This window comes from Oncorhynchus mykiss, chromosome 8 (genome assembly GCF_013265735.2).
Source record: "Oncorhynchus mykiss isolate Arlee chromosome 8, USDA_OmykA_1.1, whole genome shotgun sequence".
Classification (NCBI taxonomy): domain Eukaryota; kingdom Metazoa; phylum Chordata; class Actinopteri; order Salmoniformes; family Salmonidae; genus Oncorhynchus; species Oncorhynchus mykiss.
The window spans coordinates 61515169-61537751 of record NC_048572.1 but is presented as its reverse complement, the minus strand read 5'-3'; the positions used below and the strand labels follow the sequence as shown (position 1 = coordinate 61537751).

Sequence of the window (22583 nt, the reverse complement as noted above, 5' to 3'; positions counted from 1 at the left end):
AATCTGAGTTTACATTGGCATATTAAATTCACTAAATGCAAAAACATCAAGTGATTTTGCATAGGCACAACGTTTCAACAGAAATACTCATCATAAATGTAGATGATAATACAAGTTATACACATGGAATTATAGATATACCTCTCCATAATGCAACCGCTGTGTCAGATTTCAAAAAAAGTTTATGGAAAAAGCAACCCATGCAATAATCTGAGATGGCGCTCAGAACAGTAGCCAAATTAGCCTCTATGTTAGAGTCAACAGAAACCAGAAAATACATGATCAATGTTTCTTACCTTTGATGAACTTCATCAGAATGCAGTCCTAGAAATCCCAGTTCCACAATAAATGATTGATTTGTTCGAAAATGTCCGTTATCTATGTACAATTAGCTACTTTGGTTAGCGCGTTTAGTGAACAATTCCAAAGTCACAAAGCGCGTCCTCTATAACATGACGAAATGTCCAAAAGTTCCGTAACAGTCAGTAGAAACATGTCAAACGATGTACTGAATCAATCTTTGGAATGTTGTTTACATGTATCTTGAATAACGTTCCAACCGGAGAATTAGAATTACTTCAGATGACCGGTGGAACGCAAGTCCTTCCCTTGTAAATGCGCCTGGTGAAAGCATGGTCCACTCATGGCAGTGGTGACTATTTCCTGTCTCATTCAACTCCCCTTCACATTAGAGTCATCAGACAAAGTTCTATTTACTGTTGACATGTAGTGGAAGGCGTGGGAAGTGAAAACTCCTCCATATCTCGCTATAATTTCAATGAGAGCTTGGTTGAAAATCTGCCACCTCCAGGAAAAAAACAGAAAGTGGAATTTCTCAGGTTTTTGCCTGCTATATGAGTTCTGTTATACTCACAGACATAATTCAAACAGTTTTAGAAACTTCAGAGTGTTTTCTATCCAATACTATTAATAATATGCAAATATTAGCAAGTATGACTGAGGAGCAGGCCATTGAATATGGGCACCTCTGTGCACCTTTCATCCAAGCTACTCAATACTGCCCCTGCAGCCATAAGAAGATAACATTCACTATAAATGTTTTTTTTTTTGCAAAAGTAGAGAACATTTTAGCAGCGGCAAATACTTTTTCACGGCACTCTATTTCCCCTTAACCTGTTAGAGCTCTAGGGGCGCTATTTCATTTTTGGATAAAAAACTTTCCCGTTTTAAGCGCGATATTTTGTCACGAAAAGATGCTCGACTATGCATATTCTTGACAGTTTTGGAAAGAAAACACTCTGAAGTTTCAGAATCTGCAAAGATGTATCAATGAAGAGATATGTGAAAAACACCTTGATGATTGATTCTAAACAACGTTTGCCATGTTTTCAGTCGATATTATGGAGTTAATTTGGAAAAAAGTTCGCGTTTTGAGGACTGAATTTTCGGATTTTTTTTGGTAGCCAAATGTGATGTATAAAACGGAGCTATTTCTAATACACAAGGAATCTTTTTGGAAAAACTGAGCATCTGCTATCTAACTGAGAGTATCCTCATTGAAAACATCAGAAGTTCTTCAAAGGTAAATTATTTTATTTGAAGGCTTTTATTTTTTTGTTAATGTTGCGTGCTGGATGCTAACGCTAATGCTAACGCGAAATGCTAACGCGAAATGCTAACGCGAAATGCTAACGCTAGCTAGCTACTTTTACACAAATGATTGTTTTCCTATGGTTGAGAAGCATATTTTGAAAATCTGAGATGACAGTGTTGTTTACAAAAGGCTAAGCTTGAGAGATGGCATATTTATTTCATTTCATTTGCGATTTTCATAAATAGTTAACGTTGTGTTATGCTAATGAGCTTGCTGATAGATTTACACAATCCTGGATACAGGGGTTTTTTCATAGCTAAACGTGACGCAGAAAACGGAGCGATTTGTCCTAAACAAATAATCTTTCAGGAAAAACTGAACATTTGCTATCTGAGAGTCTCCTCATTGAAAACATCTGAAGTTCTTCAAAGGTAAATTATTTTATTTGAATGCTTTTCTGTTTTTTGTGTAAATGTTGCCAGCTGAATGCTAATGCTAAATGCTACGTTAGCCATCAATACTGTTACACAAATGCTTGTTTTGCAATGGTTGAGAAGCATATTTTGAAAATCTGAGATGACAGTGTTGTTAACAAAAGGCTAAGCTTGAGAGCTAGCATATTTATTTCATTTCATTTGCGATTTTCATGAATAGTTAACGTTGCGTTATGGTAATGAGCTTGAGTCTGTATTCACGATCCCGGATCCGGGATGGGGAGATCAGAAAGGTTAAATATGCAATATGTAGAAATCTTTCTGCCATTTCCTGGTTGTTAAAATTAGAATAGTTTGCCGAATTTCAGTTTATGTGACAAAACAAGCAATCATTGTGTAGAGTACCATCTAAATCACTGTGAAATATATTTTATATAACCAAAAATATTGTATTTTCAGGAGTTTGAGGCTGGTGTACAAAACCGAAAGTAAAATACGCAAAAAACGAACGGGGAGAATAGAAATAGCGTACATAGAAAAAATTTACAACTTCTTAGACCTGCTTTGAATGAGAATGACAGATCTATAACTCACATTTCTACGTGAATAAGACAACAATGGGCCCCATCAAGTGCATTTGGTGTGTCATCATAGTGGTCTCTGATTCTGACTTGTTTTCGGACTCACTCAGGCAGAACAAACTTAAACTTGTGCCATTTTTCAATGCTGAATTGAATGTCATTAAGAAAACAGAAATGTGTCATAATGTATTTTCTTTCTTAATCTAATCTGGTTACAATATTTTTGCTGGTAATGTAACTTTTTCCAGTTACAGTTTTTTGTAATCAGTTACTCCACAACCCTGGGGGTGGTAGACAACCAAATGTGTTGGAGTGTGTCCCTTTCAATCCTTACATTGTAGAAGTGATGCTACAAATACACTCCATTCATGTTATGAATGCATTATGAAGACAATGACAGTTGATCTGGAAATGAAGCCAGGTTTAGGGTTATGGCCAGGGTTAGGGTTGATCCGGGGTGTGTACAGGAAGCTAGGGTTAAGGTTAGGGTTATGACTAGAGGGGTTTTGTGTTTTGGACATATTCATTAATGTGCCTGTTGATAACTTTCTCACCTTAATCAGATGTTAAATATCTTTGTACGGTGTGTCTAAGTTTCCTGTCACTGTGGGTCGGTCCTAAGTGCAAAGTAGTACAAAGCAGAGTCTGTCACTTCAGCAGAGGAGATCTCCAGATACACAAGTTTGGCCTTTTTATCATGTTCCAGAGTAAACTCTGGTGTTTTGCAGACATTAACTGGATGTACCAGAAGAGATCAGGAGATGGACTACTGGTAGTGTAGTTACAGCTGGGTGTTACTAGTCCTCCGATAAGGGCAGTAACATATCCACTCTGCTGGTCAACAGCCTCATCACATCTGCACTCTGAAAAAGTTATAATAATTTTGTTTAATAATCAATCATATGTAATAACTTATTAGCTAAAATTCTGACAAAGAGAATAGGAAGGAGAAGCAGTATACTGTACCAAAATAGCATGCAGCCAGGATAAGTAAAGTATTCCTAAGCCAATGTGCATTGTGATATAAAGATAGAGGAAGAATAGACTGTTATAGACTTTATGTTCCATCCACTGTAGCTGAGAAGTCTCATAATTCTGGGGCTCTGCAGTGTGGGAGGAGCTTATTGTATATTCAATTGTTTAGTGGAAATGTTGGGGGAAATGATACCACACCGAAATGTGCAAAGGCATGCCGAGTGCATCATTTAACTTTGGGTCATACCATGGATCATTAAGCTATCTGATTTGGAATTTTTTAACCACTTTAGGTATACAAAAATAACAAGATGTTTTGATAGCCCAAATGGTACGCTACAAACAGAAGTTGGCACATCGACAGTGAGAGTCTCATCTTTCCATAGAGTGGTCACATACATATTTTAGGCAAAACCGTTCGGACACTATCAGTTCCTCTTGTCATGTTATTCATTGCATACCTTAGAGAGCTATTTATAACTTGTCAGCAATGAACAGATCAACAAGCCCATGTCAGCTAAAGTTTTTTTTATCATGTTTTTTTAGCCCATTCAAATATCACATGAATAAACATCACGTGATGTTCCACAATGCTGGAATGTGGTCGCCGATTTAAAATGTTTGGGATCCCCTGCTAAAAGGAAGCAAAACAACACCACAAATGTTCTTCATTCTGTAATTATTCAGACTAGTATCTATCTAACAGGAAGAAAATGTAAAGTATTATTTCCTCAGTAATATTTAAGTTAAATGTGTTTTCTTACTTCTTTTTCAATTAATGTGGATATTCAGGAGAAAAAAATTATGTAATAATGTACTCTAAATAGTAACTGATTGATCAGAATACAATGCACTGTTCACCACCAAGTGTCTTGACAGGTTTTTGTACAGTGTGTCTGGGTTTCCTGTCACTGTGGGCTGCAAGGCGCAGTGGTACAAAGCAGAGTCTTCCAATTCAACAGAGGAGATCATCAAGTCAACACGGGTCTTCTCTTCATTCAGTCTACCAGTGTGCCGTGGAGTCGTAATGGATGTATTCTGTGCATACTTGTTGGTTGGTAGGATCCATAGAAGACATTCTGGTCTGGATCCGGGGTATTGACGGTACCATTGCAAATTGAAAATGTTGCCCTTGTAGTTGCAGGAGAGAGTGATGTCTGTTCCTTGGAGAGCATTGACTTCAGGCTTCACTGGAGTTATTGTTTCCTGCTCCATACTATCACCTGCAACAACATAAGTATTGTCATTGTGTTAATGTTATTTTCTAAATAGAAAAAATATGTGGATTAGGTGCCCATAAAGTATGACAAGAGAAAGAATTTAAACTTTCCAATAAAATACCACTTAGTTTTTAATGCAATCATTCACTGAAAAAAAGCAATGTCACTGTATTCAAAATGTTATTTGGTTTAAACTGAGTATTCAGCACTCACCTATAAATGCTGACAGGAGCAACAGTAATATGAGTGACATCCTGACACAGACTAGATAAACTAACTGAGAGACAAGAAAGGGAGAGAGCTGAGTAGATCCTCTACAGAGACATCCTCATGGTTGCAGGTATACCCAGCCTATACCAGTGTTTGACTATGAGGCCCCTCCTCTGATAACTAGATATGTAACTCTTCTTCTGTGGTTGGTGGTTAAGGGTTTTCAGTTCCTATTGGCCTCCTCCTTAGATTATTTTAGACTTAAATTCTATCTGAAAATGTCATATTTTTGCTGTTATCTTTGTTTGTTTTTTCAATAGATCCACAATACTATACCATGCTATACTATATATACCATCTGTAAATTTGTGTCAGGCTGTCAGATTTTTGTAGGAGGAAGTGTTTTCTGTCACTGTGGGGTCTATGGCTCTATTGCACAGTAGTACAGAGCAGAGCCTGTTACCTCAGCAGAGGAGATCTCGAGATCCACGCAGTCAGTTTGAACCTGAGCTGACATGTGAGGAGGGACAAGTTTCTGGACATATCATGATTTTGTGATGAGAATCAGGAGCTCTGGTTTAGACCTGGGATACTAACTATACCACTGTAGATTGTCTACAGAGCCAGTGTATCTGCAGGATAGTGTGATGGTATCACCCTCCACACCACCCACCATAGGCCTAGTGGGTTTGTCATCTTCAGATCTGCTACTTGTCAAGAAAGGAAAAACATGCTGCTGTTTTGCTTGCTTTTTTGACAACAATCAAATATATGCTGGAGTTAAATTAAAATGATGAAATTGAATCAAATAAAATGTTATTGGTCACATACACATGGTTAGCAGATGATAATGCGAGTGTAGCGAAATGCTTGTGAATACATCACGGACCCAAAAATACATCACTCACCAACAAGGACTGAGAAGAGGATAAATTATTAAAGCAGCAACATGGAGATAGATACAGTATACAAAAGTTTCTAACACAAAACAGGCAGAGTTGAATATCTCTCTCTTTAGCTATCTTTCACTATTAATGATTGGATACAATGTTGTAGCGCCACCTACTGCCAAAAACGGGTTGGTGAACAACCACATTTCTTTATGTGTGTGCCATGCAATCCTTACCTTAATCGTAGGATTGATGCATTCATTCATTTTTAACAATGCTACTTCATTCATGTTATACTACATTATGAAGAAAAAACGTTGAAAATCAATACAATGCAATTGTTGCTGTGTTTTGTATTTTATTTAATTTAAATGTGTTATTTTGTTACATTTATTACTTATACATTTTGTTACTTATTATTTTTTTAAATGAAGTTTGGGAAAACTTTTAACTTATGTCTTATGATATCTTCTACACTTCTTTTTATAAAGGTTTGTGAACGCTTTTAACTGATATCTTGTACACTTCGTTTTATAAAGCTGCTTTTGAGTGTTCAGAGATAAAATATTGTAGATCTTCTGACTGTCATGGAAGTGACTAGATTCTTCAGAGGTGTAAGGATAATTAGGAGTATGAAACTAGGATATTTGATACAGTGGTACTCCATTCATGTTATATGTCATTATGAAGAAAGTAGTTAAAATACCAAAATACTGATAAACTATACAATAGCCAAAACATTAAGATAAAAGAAGGACAGGAATACAGTAATTTACAGAACAGAAAGTAAAATAACTCAGTAGAGAACCATTATATTGTAGCTGAAGTTATATGCTGGAGTGAAGTCCAACACAGTTTTTTACAGGATAACTGATTTTCTTGAAACTACGGTAGGACGCACCCCCCTGCACAGAGCAGAGTCTGTCACTTCAGCAGAGGAGATCTCCAGATCCACGCTGGTTCTCTCTTTATTCAGATTAACAGCCAGTCGAGGGTCATCAGGTTCAGCTCTAAATACAGAGGGCTTTGAGGAGACTGTAGTTTAGAGCAGGAATTGCGGTGCTGATCTGGGATATTGACGATACCATTGAAGATAGTCTACTGAGTCAGAGTAGCTACAAGACAGTTTAACATTGCTTCCCTCCACGCCATGTTCTGTCTCTGAAGTTGGGTTTATGTCATTTTCATAACTGCCACCTGTAATAAAGTTAAGTTTAGATAAAAAATGTCAGTTCACGGGACATTATTACATACTCTGTGTCATCTTCAAAACAAGTGAAATTATAATCAGTCATTTACATTTCTTCTAGGAAGTGCTATTTTCAAATGACACTTGACAGTTACATTAAATCAACTAAAAATATGTAATGTCAGACTAATACTCAGCAACAAGTGCAGAGAGGAGAAACACTGGGTAGAGAAACATGGTGATGGGTGTAACAGTGTGTTATCAGGAGGGAGAACTGAAGACATCCTACTGTTCCAGTCAGATAGAGGAGAATCATCTCTCCACCTCTCATCTTAGCTCCTCCTAGTCAGTAAATGGACCCACATTACATCAACATTATAATCTGTGATGAACAAATATGACTTAATTGATGGATAATCATGAACATGATCTCTGATTATTTGTATACATATGCTTGCCTATTACATGGTGTTTACTAGTAGGACTTTATTACAGTCAGGTTATTGTAGTGTTTCTGGGTTTCCTGTCACTGTGGGCCTCGGACACAGTAGTACAGAGCAGAGTACGTCACTTTACCAGAGGAGATCCATGCAGGTTCTCTCCTTGTTCAGTGTAACAGACAGTAGAAAGTCTTGCGGATCACCTCTCACTTCATATGGATTATTGTTAGTTGTTACGAAGTAAAGGAATTGGAGTCCTGATCCAGAGTACTGTCTGTACCACAGTTAGTTACAGGAGATCTTAACTCTGGTACCCTCTAAATAATACTCCTCAGGACTGGTTGGAGTATTATCATCCTCTAAAGTATCACATGTGAAGGAGAAGAAAACAAGCATGAGACTTAACATGAAAACCTCTTATTTTATATTTGAACGCATCAACACTTAGTTTAGATTCAACATAACACCAATACAAATTGACAGATTATAGAGTACTTAGATGCAACTACTAAAAGCAAATGTAGGTTGACATGTAGGTTGACATTATGGCTGAAACTGGAATATACAAAAAATACAGATATTTTTGTTTTCATCTTTATAGGTATAATCTACAGTCTAAATCTGCAACATATTCAGATACCCGAATGAGTTTCTGTCACTTTTTCATTTGTTCATTTGTTTCAACAAATAATTCACTGTTCATTTCCAACCTACATGTATATATATATATATGTCTTGTTTATTGAAAGTAACCTAATAATGAACATGTTTCTCTTAGGGGATGTCAGTATTTTCAGTTCACATTTTTGCACAGTGTATCTGGGTTTTGTTTCATTGTGGGCTCCAGGGCACAGTAGTACAGAGAGATCTCCAACTGTCAGCTATAAAAGGCAAAACCTTTCCTTTACCTCAGTTAAATAACACCTCCCCTTGGCTTAAAAAACGGCACGCAACAAGTACTCTACACACGCACCCATGTGCACACACACACTGTTTTGCAAGGGTCCTGTAGACCCTGTTGTCACAGTGGGCCTCAGAGCACAGTAGTACACAGCAGACTCAGACAGTTGCAACCTCTGAGTCGTCAAGGGGACTGATTGTGTTTTGGCATAAAGACTTGTGTTGAACCCTGCAGTATTGTCTCCAGATCCAAAAGAATAGTCTCAGCATATGTTTAGGGAAGTCATTTGCTTCTTGTTCGTTTCAATTTAGATATGCATTATTAGCATTGGTGTTATATTGACAACTCAGTGTTACCAGTCCTCCTTCGGTAGCAATCACACCTCCTGGTTGCTGTTGAACATGGTCTCCTGTGCACTCTGGAAGACAAACAAAGATAAAGTGAGTGATGATGAAAGTTGAAATTACATAGATTATGATTTTATAACCAATGAGAGAAAAGGTTCCATCATACCGAAGCAGAATACATGAAGAACCAGCCAGATGATCAGACAGAGTACCATGGTTATACAGAACACACTGAGAGTGACTGTGGGTTACAGTAAGAGGTAGAGATCCTCTCTCTCTCTTCCATGTCCATCTCAGCCTATATATCACCATCAACTGACAGACATGAAGGAGGAGCATGTTCAGAGAGAGGAAAGATTGTAAAGAAATGTATGAGTCAATATTACCTCGTCAATATTAGATATAAGCACTCTTTGCAGTTCATTAGTCAAAGTGAAAAGCTCACATGAAATGAAAGTAGCTTAAAGCAATTGAAAATTACATAAATGTTCCATGAAGTGAGTATGATAAACGTATATTTTTTTTAGGTGAAAAAGTACTCATATTGTATTATAATTCAGGTCTACTTGTCACGCCATGACCTTAGAGATCCTCTTTATGTCTCTGTTTTGGTTTGGTCAGGGCGTGAGTTGGGGTGGGCATTCTATGTTTTGTGTGCTATGTTTTCTATTTCTGTGTGTTTGGCCGGCTGTGGTTCTCAATCAGAGGCAGCTGTCAATCGTTGTCTCTGATTGAGAACCATACTTAGGTAGCCTTTTCACACCTGTGTTTTGTGGGTAGTTATTTTCTGTTTTGTGTGTCTGCACCATACAGAACTGTTTTGTGTGTTCCGCTTTGTTATTTTTTGTTCTAGTGTTCAGTGTTATTAAAAATCATGAACACGTACCACGCAGCACCTGGTTCCTCTTCTTCAAACAGCCGTTACACTGCTAATGTACTTAAAGTAATCTGAAATAAATATTGTGCTTTGGTCCCAATTTTTCAGTGGTTCTGTACATTTTATGGACACATGTGAAACCTATAGTTTTTGTAAGGAGCCTGTATATCCTGTTGTCACAGTGGACTTCAGAGCACAGTAGTACTCAGCATAGTCAGACAGCTGCTACCTCTGGATCGTCAAGGGGACTGACTTTGCTGTAACGATTGTCGTCGGGAGAAGGAGAGGAGGACCAAAGTGCAGCGTCGTACGTATCCATAATACTTTAAATCAAGATGAATACACGAACAAAAACAACAAAACGACCAACGAACAGTACTGACAGGTGCAACAAACACTAACCAGAAAATAATCACCCACAACTCAAAATGGGAAAACAGGCTACCTAAGTATGGCTCTCAATCAGAGACAACGAAAGACAGCTGCCTCCGATTGAGAACCATACCAGGCCAAACACATAGAAAAAGAAAACCTAGACCTACAACAGAGAATACCCACCCACATCACACCCTGACCTAACTAAAAATAGAAACATTCAAAGCAATCTACGGTCAGGACGTGACAGTACCCCCCCCCCCCCAAGGTACGGACTCCGGCCGCAAAACCTAAACCCATAAGGGAGGGTCTGGGTGGGCATCTGTCCGCGGTGGTGGCTCTGGCGCGGGACGTGGACCCCACTCCACCATAGTCTTGGCCCACTTCAGTGGTGCCTTTGGAGCGGCGACCCTTGCCGCACTGCACCCTCCCTGCGCCCCGGAGACACAGCATGCAGAGCCGGCGCAGGATACCCTCGGTCGAAACGGCGCATCGGAGACCAGACACGCTGAGCCGGCACAATACGCCCTGGCTGGATGCCCACTCTTGCATGACACTTGCGGGGGGCTGGCCTATAGAGCTCCGAGCTATGAGCGGGTACTGGCGACACCGTGCGCTTGACCGCATAACACGGTGCCTGACCAGTACTGCGCTTCTTCCGGTAAGCACAAGGAGTTGGCTCAGGTCTCCTACCTAACTCCGCCAATCTCCCCGTTTGCCCCCACCTAAATGTTTTTCGGGGCTGTCTCTCGTGCCTGTTGCGCTGCCGTGTTCATGTCGCCAACTCCATTCTCCTGTAACCCTCCTCGCACTGTTACAGAGAATCCCAGGCGGGCTCCGGCACTCTCCCTGGGTCGACCGACAACCTTTCTACCTCTTCCCAATTTGTCACATAGTCCAGATCTCGCTGCCTCTCGTTACCACGCTGCTTGGTCCTTTTGTGGTGGGTGATTCTGTAACGATTTTCGACGGTAGAAGGAGAGGAGGACCAAAGTGCAGCGTGGTACGTATCCATAATACTTAAAGAAAAACAATAAAACGACCAACGAACAGTACTGACAGGTGCAACAAACACTAACCAGAAAATAATCACCCACAACTCAAAATGGGAAAACAGGCTACCTAAGTATGGCTCTCAATCAGAGACAACGATAGACAGGTGCCTACAACATAGGTTACCCACCCACATCATACCCTGACCAAACTAAAAATAGAAACATACAAAGCAATCTACAGCGTGACATTTGCTGTGAAATTCAGTCATCAAATCTGTCCTTGAACTCAGTAGCAGTTTCCCCAGGTGAAAACGTATCCCTTCTCAGCATAAAGATGGGCTTGCCATTTGCTATTTGTTTGTACCAGAAGAGATATGGTAATTGAGAAGTATCAAATAGACAAGTGAGTGTTGTTGGGTGTCCTTCTACGGCCATTACCTCTTCTGTTGACTGTGCTACATTCTCTTCTGCTCTGCACCCTGAAAAGAAAGATAAATATATATTCACAACATGTAATGATAATGTATATAATTCAAATGAACAAATGCACAGAAAGAGACAGATGAACAGAGTGATGTTATAGCAAAGCAGCATGCATCCAGAACATACAGGATCAGCCAATTTCTCATGACTAGTCAGTCAGTTTTAAGTGGAATAGGAGCAGAACAATGCTGATCTATCTATCACAGAGCTTTGACAGAGCTCCTACTGTTGATGCTTCATGTTGTTCTGTATTACATGCAGTAGTAGACCATGGGGAGGTGTCTGTCTGTATGGCATCCTCTAATTCAGTGGTGTGTGCTTTGTTAGATTTCCTCCTTCAGGTTGACTTTCATACTACACCACCAAGCCATATTGTTGCATTTAATCGTATTCCCAAGTGATTATCCAGCCAAAATGTTTCAAAAAAACTGCCTACGGTAAGTGAAATTGAAGACTACTGATTGAAGAGTGAAGAATACATATTTCTCACAGTGCATTGAATATGACGACAGAGAAACACCAGACCACCTGGTGATTGAACACAGCACAGGTGTGACCACATTTCTCTGATCTCAACTTCTGCCATTATGACATCAAATGTGGTTGATGGTTAATTATGATTTCCACTTCATCAAAGCTTTTTGGTCTGCAGGTTTTTGTACAGTGTATTATACACTTTGTATCACTGTGTCAAGAGCACAGTAGTAGAGAGCTGTGTCTGCCAGGGTTAGGCTTGTTATCACCAGTTCAGTTGATGTCTGGGATGTTGTGGATTTATATCTCTTATCAGGGATGTGTTCCCTGCTCCTTGATCTGGCACCTTTATACAGTAGAAACTGAGGAGCCTGGTTAGGATAATGCCTGTACCAGTAAAGGGAAGTATAATCGCTGATTGTTTCATATGTACATCTCAGAGTCACTGATGATCCCTCAGTGGGGGTATACTCCTCCTTGTCAGGAGTCACACTATCTCCACATACCATTCCTGCAGAGGAAAAATGCATAATTAAGCTGATTGATAACATGCTTTTTTAAAGACTTTTTAGAAATCAACTTAGTTATTCTCAATTAAATGACTTTACTTCATCAAACAATGTTTTACTACCAATACCATAATGTAATAATCTGATTATAAGGATGCAAGGAGTTCAAATGTTGAGGTGTTGTTTACCTGTAGTCATAATCAGAATGATCAATACACTGATTGATTTCTCCATCTTCAGACGAATGTTTGCATTCATTCACTCTCCTCTGAAATATCCTTCTGTGTGTCACTGTGTGAGGTGTACAGCCCTGCTAATGTCACACCCACCACAGATGTAAGTCTTGCATTTTTTCTACACCGGTGCCAAGGATATACTCGTTTTTGTGGGGGGCTGTACATCTTGTTGTCACAGTGGGCCTCAGAGCAGAGTTGTACACAGCAGAGTCAAACAACTGCGACCTCTGGATTGTCAAGGGGACAGAGCTAGAAGTGAAATTTAGCCTTGAAATCAAACCTCTTCTTAAACTCATCAACATTGCTCCCTTCTGCATAACTATCTCTTCTCAGGACATACTGAATGGATCATTAAGCTACTTGATTTGAAATTTTAGGACACCTTTAGGTATAAAATATATAACAAGATGATTTGATAAAATATAGAATTTGCCCTATACTACCAAAATCCCATAGAAAAGGATTTAACACGTTCATAAATGGCAAAAAATGAAGTGTCTGTCCTTTAACTCTGAGATATAAGAAAGCTCAGGAAATATATATATATATGTATATATTGTTTTTTTTACACATATTTAACCCCTTAAATTCGCCATCGTGTTCGTGAGAATTTACCCTTTCCCCAGCGGGGTCACATTAGTGGTACGCCACAAACAGAAGTTGGCACATGGACAGTGAGAGTCTCGTCTTTCGGTAGAGTGGTCACATACATTTTTTAGGCCAAACCGTTCGGATGCTACAGACATATTTGTGAGAAGATCGATTTTCACGATGTCTCATGGTCTGACAAACACCGCTGCAGCTTGGCCATCTTCCCCTGCCGATGCAGAAGACCGCCATAGGCTGATGCGGTGCATTGAGACACAGCCCATGAAAAACCTTATATCGCTAGCTGAAAGGAATAGAAGCAACCTATGAGACTCTACTGACACCTATTGACTCTCACTAGTAACTTGCCCTTGAAAATACAAGCAATGTCAAGGTTTCACCTTGTTGGGCAGAATGTTGAACACTGTATGGAACTATTGTATCATTATTATACATAGAAAAACCTTGTCACTGGACTTCATAACTGTGGAGGGCAGTCTATAGGAGGAGGACACACAAAGAAGATCTGTCACATAACTTAAACCCACATGGAAGATTGAATTAATTCCAAACGCAGTGTAACAATAAGAAGTATTCAAAGTAAAAACATGTATCTTCATGTAGTGCTTCATGATCTTCGATTTGAAAAATAAATACCTCAACATAATCACACTCAGTTTGAATGAAAATGTAATTACTTACCTTTCAAGTCAAAGAAGAGTAATAGTGAACAGAACAACATTGTAGATGGCAGGATGTGTAGAAGAAGCACCAACTGATGATGAAAAGCACAGCATCAACTGGCTATAATCTACATGGTAGTATCATGTTTTATCTTGAGGATTCATAATCTAATCCTGAGTTTTTTTACTCTAGCTCCTCCTACTGACAATGTAGAATCAAAGATGTTTCATATACATTTGATTTTTTTCACTAGAGACTCCGATTGATGGCACTGTTGTCTAACAGACTACAGCAGATGCTTGTAAATCCATAAAATTCAGCTCACTGCTGAGTCAGTAAATTTTGCGTCACTGTGGACGTCACAGCACAGCAGTATAGTGCAGAGTGTTGTATGGTTGTTGTACAGTGTTTCTCAGTTTCCTGTCACTGTGGGCTCCTGGATACTGTTTATACCACAAAACACTGTATGCTGAGTGTAGTAGCAGGAAAGCTGAACATTACTGCCCTCCTCTTCATACACTTCATGTTGGTTTGTCTGGAAGGTCTGCTGAAAACTGCCATCGACAAATATGAATAGGTGACAGATCAATTACAAGAGAAATGTATTTGAAATGAGGAAATAATATATGTTGTAAAAATAATGACAGTAATACATTAATTTACTAACCTGTCAGAGCAGAAAGTAAAATAACTCCGTAGAGAGCCATTGTTGCTGAGGTTATATGCTGGAGTGAAGTCCCAACACAGTTTTTTAATAAAAGATAATACATTTTCTTGAACATACAGTAGGATGCCCCACCTCTGCACTAAAATATGCACAAGACGTGTTTATCATGAGCTGTCAGATTTTTGTACAGTGTTTCAGGATTTCCTGTCACTGTGGGCTCCAGGGCGCAGTAGTACAGAGCAGAGTCTGTTTCATCAGCAGAGGAGATCTCCAGATCCACACGGGTTCTCTCCTTATTCAGTTTAATAGACAGATGTGGGTATGGAGGAGTAGCGTTCACTACAGAGGGGTTTGAGGAGACTGTAGTGAGGAGAAGGAATTTGGGAGATGATCCAGGGTACTGTTGATACCACTGGAGAGTACTAGCAGAGGAGTAGTTACAGGACAGATTTATGACATCACCCTCCAACCCAAACACCTTATCTGTTGTTGGAGTAATGTCCTTCCCTTGACAGCCACCTGTAAAACATTTATGAAAACAATATTTTTTATTTGGAAATGATCATAAAATTCAACTCTTAATTCAATGAAGTGTCTTAAAAATGTATAAAAGATCCTTCACAGTAATATTACTCCAGGCTCCAGTAATTACATTGGATATGTAATTAGATACGAAGAATAGTATCATACTCACCCACTAGTGCATATATTAAAATGTATCCTAGTAACATGCTGGTAAGTGTTACTTGACACAGTGAAAAGAGTGAACACAAGTATAATTATGACAAAATGACTCCCCTGGTTTCTCACTGCCAGCTACAGTCTAACATGCATTTCTCTTCCTCCGCCTCAATTATGTAACACCTCCCCTTAAAAAACATCACACAACACAAAATACTTTACACACACACAAACACACGTTTTTGTAAAGGGGCAGTATATCCTGTTGTCACAGTGGGCCTCAGAGCACAGTCATACACAGCAGAGTCAGACAGCTGTAACCTCTGGATCTTCAAGGGGAATGATTTTGCTGTGACATTCAGATGGGCATCAAATCTCTCCTTGAACTCAGTAGTACTGTCTGCATGTGAACATTTCTTCTCAGCATAAACATGCAGTTGATATTTGCTAGTTGTTTGTACCAGAAGAGATATGGTGATTGAGAAGTTGTATCAAACAGATAAGTGAGTGTTGTTGGTTGTCCTTCTACGACCATTACATCATTACAAATTACATCACTTCAAATTAAATTAACAAATGTGCAGAAAGAGACAGATGAACAGAGTGATGTTATTCCAAAACAGCATGCAGCCAGAATATGCAGGATCAGCCAATTTCTCATGACTAGTCAGTCAGTATGAAGTGGAAAAGGTAAGGAGCAGAACAATGCTGATCTCTCTATCACAGAGCTTTGACACACTCTGTCCTACTGTTGATGCTTCATGTTCTGTATTACATGAAGTAGTAGACCATGGGGAGGTGTCTGTCTGTATGACATCCTCTGATTCAGGAGTGTGTGTGCTTTGTTAGGTTGCACCCTGCAGGTTGACTTTCCTACTACACCACCAAGCTGTGTGAATTGTGAATAAGGCCATCAATAAATAACAATATTCCAAAGTGATTATCCAACCAATATATAAAAAAAACTGCCTACGGTAAGTGAAATTGAAGACTACTGATTGAAGAGTGAAGAATACATATTTCTCACAGTGCATTGAATATGAAGACAGAGACAAACTAGACCGCCTGGTGATTGAACACAGCACAGGTGTGACCACATTTCTCTGATCTCAACTTCTGCCATTATGACATCAAATGTGGTTGATGGTTAATTATGATTTCCACTTCATCAAAGCATTTTGGTCTGCAGGTTTTTGTATGATGTATTATACATTTTGTATCACTGTGTCAACAGCACAGTAGTAGAGAGCTGTGTCTGCCAGGGTTAGGCTTGTTATCACCAGTTCAGTTGATGTCCGGGATGTTGTGGATGTATATCTCTTATCAGGGATATGTTCTTCAGAGCTCCATGATCTGGCACCTTTATACAGCAGAAACTGAGGAGCCTGGTTAGAATAATGTCGGTACCAGTAAAGCAGAGGATATTCACTGCTTGTGTCATATGAACAGCTCAGAGTCACAAGTTCTCCCTCTGTACTGATCACTTCATTATTTACAGGATTAATGTGATCCCCAGCAATCTGTCCTGTAAAGAAAGAATAGTGAAATTGTAACAAAGTGTAAAAGATATGTGCTGTAGAAATTGGGGTGGAAATGTATTAACAGTAAATATATATTATTAACAAAGTAAAAGGGACAGAACATATTACACATTCCCACATGATATAAAACATGATATTACATATTGTTTACCTGAGGCTAGAATGAGAACCAGTATCAGAGAGTTCTCCATGTGGAACATAGAAATACCAGATCAGATCTCAGCCTTGGTTTCTGGATTCTGTTGCTGCATTGCTTGATGCGGATAGTTTTCTGCAGAGAGAAAGGGGATGTACCTTACCCAGACAGGAAATGTTGTTGTATATGACATAAATAATTAAATGTCTATATGCAGTGTCTTATGTTTTTGTACAGTGTTTATGGGTTTCCTGTCACTCTGGGCTGCAGAGCACAGTAGTACAGAGCAGAGTCTGTCACATCAGCAGAGAAGATCTCCAGATCCACACGTTTTGGCTACTTTGTCAATGTTAACTGACAGTTGAGGAAAGACCTTCATGCCATTTTGAGTGTCTCCTTTTCATTCTCATATTAGCTCCTCCTCTAAACACAACTCATTTTTTCAGAGGATCTTCTGAAGTGAATGAATAATAGGACTAAAAATGCATTTTCAAATGCTTTGTTATCCATCTTTATAACATTCTCTATTTTTAGTAATATACGTTTCTCTATGCTAAATGTGTTTTTACTTACTCTAACAGCACGTGTTACCACAATAATCACATCTACAGACCCTCTGTTGACAAGTCATTTATCACTCTATTACTTTTTGTACATCCTCTCAGAAACTCTGTATCACTGGGCGTCCTTCAGGGAACAGTAGCAGAGAGCCGTGTCTGCCAGAGTCACTTGTTTTATCTTGAGTGTAGTTTACGTTTGGGACGTTGTAGATTCATACAGATGACTAGAGATATGGTCAACTCTATTTGCTCTGGCACCTTTATACAGTAGGCACTAAGGTGCCTGGTTAGGGTATTTTTGGTACCAGTAAAGGTAGATGTTACTGCTGCTTGTTTTATATATACATCTCAGAGACACTGATGATCCCTCAGGGGGGTGTACTCCTCCTTGTCAGAAGTCACACCATCTCCACATACCATTACTGCAGAGGAAAAATACATAATAAAGCTGATTTAAAAACACATTTAAATGACTTTACTTCATCAAAAGTTGTTTTAATACCAATACCATAATGTAATAATCTGAATATGAGCATGCAAGGAGTAAAAATGTTGAGGTGTTGTTTACCTGTAGTCATAATCAGAACGATCAAAACACTGATTGATTTCTCCATCTTCAGACTGATGTTTGCGTGCATTCACTCTTTATGTGATGTACTGGGTCGTTCGCACTACTATCTGTAGCGCCTTGCGGTCGGAGGCTGAGCAGTTGCCATACCAGGCAGTGATGCAACCAGTGCTCTCGATGTTGCAGCTGTAGAACCTTTTGAGGATCTGAGGACCCATGCCAAATCTTTTCAGTCTCCTGAGGGGGAATAGGTTTTGTCGTGCCCTCTTCATGACTGTCTTGGTGTGCTTGGACCATGTTAGTGTTTTGGTGATGTGGACACCAAGGAACTTGAAGCTCTCAACCTGCTCCAGTACAGCCCTGTCGATGAGAATGGGGGCGTGCTCGGTCCTCTTTTTCCTGTAGTCCACAATCATCTCCTTTGTCTTGGTCACATTGAGGGAGAGGTTGTTGTCCTGGCACCACACAGCCAGGTCTCTGACCTCCTCCCTATAGGCTGTCTCGTTGTTGTCTGTGATCAGGCCTACCACTGTTGTGTCATCTGCAAACTTAATGATGGTGTTGGAGTCATGCCTGGCCGTGCAGTCATGAGTGAACAGGGAGTACAGGAGGGTACTCAGCACACATCCCTGAGGGGGCCCCTATGTTGAGAATCAGCGTTGTGGATGTGTTGTTACCTACCCTTACCTAGGGGTGGCCCGTTTGAAGGTCCAGGATCCAGTTGCAGGAGGTGTTTAGTCCCAGGGTCCTTAGCTTAGTGATGAGTTTTGAGACCACTATGGTGTTGAACACTGAGCTGTAGTCAATGAATATCATTCTCACATAGGTGTTCCTTTTGTCCAGGTGGAAAAGGGCGGTGTGGAGTAAAATACAGATTGCATCATCTATGAATCTGTAAGGGCGGTATGCAAACTGGAGTGGGTCTAGGGTTTCTGGAATAATGGTGTTGATGTGAGCCATGACCAGCCTTTCAAAGCACTTCATGGCTACAGACGTCAGTGCTACGGTTCAGTCGTCATTTAGGCAGGTTACCTGCACAGGGACTATTGTGGTCTGCTTAAAATATGTTGGTATTACAGACTCAGACAGGGAGAGGTTGAAAATGACAGTGAAAACACTTGCCAGTTGGTCAGCGCATGCTCGCAGTACACGTCCTGGTATTCCGTCTGGCCCTGCGGCCTTGTGAATGTTGACCTGTTTAAAGGTCTTACTAACATCGGCTGTGTAGAGCGTGATCACACAGTCTTCCAGAATAGCTGGTGCTCTCATGCATGTTTCAGTGTTATTTGCCTCGAAGCAAGTCTGGGAGGCAGCTCTCGGCTGTGATTCCCTTTCGTAGTCTGTAGCGGTTTTCAAGCCCTGCCACATCCGACGAGCATCAGAGCCTTTGTAGTACGATTCGATCTAAGTCCTGTATTGATGCTTTGCCTGTTTGATGGTTTGTCGGAGGGCGTAGCAGGATTTCATATAAGCTCCTGATCCCTGAAAGTGGCAACTCAGGCCTTGAGCTCAGTAGGGATGTTGCCTGTAATCCATGACTTCTGGTTGGGGTATGTACGTACGGTCACTGTGGTGACGACTTCATCGATGCACTTTTTCATGAAGCCAATGACTGATGTGGTGTACTCCTCAATGCCATCAGAGGAATCCCAGAACATATTCCAATCTGTACTAGCAAGACAGAAATGCAGCTTACGTCCTTTGTCTCCTCATCATACTCGCCCTGGAGTACGTGTCCCCAGTCCAGTACGTCCTGTGCCTCCTCCCTGTACTCGCCCTGAGGTGCGTGTCACCAGCCCGGTGCCACCTGTACTGGGCCCACGCACCATGCCTCCTGTATGTTTCCCCAGCCTGGTTAGTCCTGTGCCTGTGCCCAGAATGAAGCCTCCAGTTGTGATCCATGGCAAGAAGCCTCCAGTGATGATCCATGGCACAAAGCCTCCAGTGATGATCCATGGCAAGAAGCCTCCAGTGATGATCCATGGCACAAAGCCTCCAGTGATGATCCATGGCAAGAAGCCTCCAGTGATGATCCATGGCACGAAGCCTTCAGTGATGATCCATGGCAAGAAGCCTCTAGTCCGGGGCCTGCAACGAGGGTCCCCAGTCCGGGCCCCGCAGAGAAGGTCCCAGTCCGGGGTCGGCGACTAGGGTCCCCGCACCAGAGGCGCCACCAAAGTGGGGTGAGCCAGAGGTGGAGTGGGGTCTACGTCCCGCACCAGAGCCGCCACCGTGGATAGATGCACACCCGAACCCTCCCCTACAGGTTCAGGTTTTGCGGCCGGAGTCGCACATTTGGGTGGGGCGGTGAGGGGTACTGTCATGTCCTGACCTTAGAGAGCCTTTTTATGTCTCTATTTGGTTTGGTCAGGGTGTGATTTGGGTGGATATTCTATGTTCTGTTTTCTTGGTTTGTGTATTTCTATGTTTTAGCCGGGTATGGTTCTCAATCAGGGACAGCTGTCTATCGTTGTCTCTGATTGGGAATCATACGTAGGCAGCCTTTTTCCCTTGTGTCATTGTGGGAAGTTGACTTTGTTAGTGGCACTATAGCCCTAGTATGCTTCACGGTTGTTTCTTGTTTTGTTGGCGACATTTACAATAATAAACGAAAATGTACGCTCACAACGCTGCACTTTGGTCCACATCTTTCCAGGAAGATGGCCGTGACACATCGTTAATATATTAAATAATATATTTTCTAATGTATTTGACGAGGTTTTACTTTTTTTGTTTTTCTATTATTTATGTATTCAAATGCTACAGTTTTCTTAAAAACTGAACATGTGTAATTCAGAAGTGTCAACCAAGATTGACATTTCAGAGGTGTTAGGCTCTATCTGTAATTGCAACACCCTAAAGAAACTGACTTACAAATGTCTCAGGACTTTTATACTCGGCACTTTAGGTACCTTTAAGGTGATAATATTATTTTGTTTTGAAAGAAGAATTCTCGAGATCTCGAATGTGAAAACGTTGGTGCAGAATTACTTTGCTTTGTGCAGAAAGAATCTTAAAGTCCCATGGTCACAAAATGTCAGGATTCCAGTAACATCAGGGTATTGAGAAAAATATAATGATAGCCGTATCCTACCAAAGATAAGTGCAGCAAGAACAACAGAGTTCCACAGCCAATGTCCCATAATTATCATAGGATAAAAAGAGCAAGACAAACTGATGTCACAATATAGAAACTGATGTGTTCTCTTGGTTCCTGTCTTTGTAGCAGCACAGGCCTAGACCGTGCAGCACAGCACAGAGGGAAGTAATTTTAGACTAGAAAGCAACACTTACATGGTAATGTGGCCTCCTTGTGGTTGATGCTGGCTTTTCCATTACTCTGTACACGGTGCTGAATATTGCATTTTCTAAATTAATCTAAGTAACACTACAAGGCTAACTCTAAAAATAAAACAATGGTCTATTTTCTAATCCATGACATATTGTAATGGCATTTTAATGTCTCTTACATCTACATTTACAACCTGGTCTCAGAGCATTTCATAATGTCCTGTAAGTAAATCTGAACCACTCCATTTAGTATATGTTACAGTTTGTATTCTATTTACTAATTTGTGGATGTCAATCATCCATTTTGAAGAATACTTACAATTCGTATAATATGCTACGAATAAGAAAAAATACAATATGTTACTAATTTGCAAAATGTACAATGTGTTATGAATTTGCTAAATGTATGATGTGTTATGAATTCCAATTTGCTGTGGCTGTTGTTAGCTACAGTAGGTGACTAGGTAGCTAACACCAACGTTAGCTAGCCGGCTAACGTTTGGCTTGATTAGGGGTTAGGGTTAGGAGCTAGGTTAAAGGTTAGGATTAGGGGAAGGGTTAGCTAAAAGGGTTAAGGATTTGCCTTAAGTAACTTTCTGTCTTATGTAACCATACCAAACATAACATTTCAAGATAATTTGAGTGTCCCGGATTTACATTTACTATGTTAAGTCTAGTCTATGAGGTAGCTTTATTGTTATAAAAAAAGACTTACTCTACAATCATCATCATCATCTCTATGATTTTCATAATCTGCTACAACTAGTCTTGGTAGTATCAGGGAGGTAGTTAGAAGGTTACTGTGTCAAAAGTGATGTTGTATACTGTACAGACAGGTGTATTGTCATTATGTAGCTCAGTATCTTTTTGTAAGGGGTTGTGTATCCTGTTGTCACAGTGGGCCTCAGAGCACAGTAGTACACAGCAGAGTCAAACAGCTGCACGCTCTGGATCGTCAAGGGGACTGATTTGGAGTTGGCATCTAGATCAGCATGAAATCTCTCCTTGAACTCAGTAGAATTGTCCCCAGTTCCAAATTTTTGCCGCAAAAGCATATACTTGGGGAAGTCGTTTGCTCCCTGTTTGTACCAGAATAGATATGGACTTGGATCGTCTGTTTCATAATGACAGACAAGTGTTATTTGTCCTCCTTCAGCAGCCATCTCAACTCCTTTT

General features: G+C 40.2%; 2 gene segments (V, D, J or C); both read right to left on the bottom strand.

Annotated features, from left to right (window-relative positions):
- LOC110530958 overlaps window positions 1-14144 on the bottom strand; it is a 36886-nt gene extending 22742 nt beyond the window's left edge. Inside the window, 1 exon segment of the V gene segment in view lies at window positions 13982-14144. Within this exon segment, the coding sequence occupies window positions 13982-14021 (40 nt within the window).
- On the bottom strand, window positions 4286-5110 carry LOC110529125. The segment is given in 2 exon segments: window positions 4286-4768; window positions 4979-5110. Coding segments are annotated over 2 exon segments (444 nt in total).
- Window positions 14145-22583: the final 8439 nt, after the last annotated feature.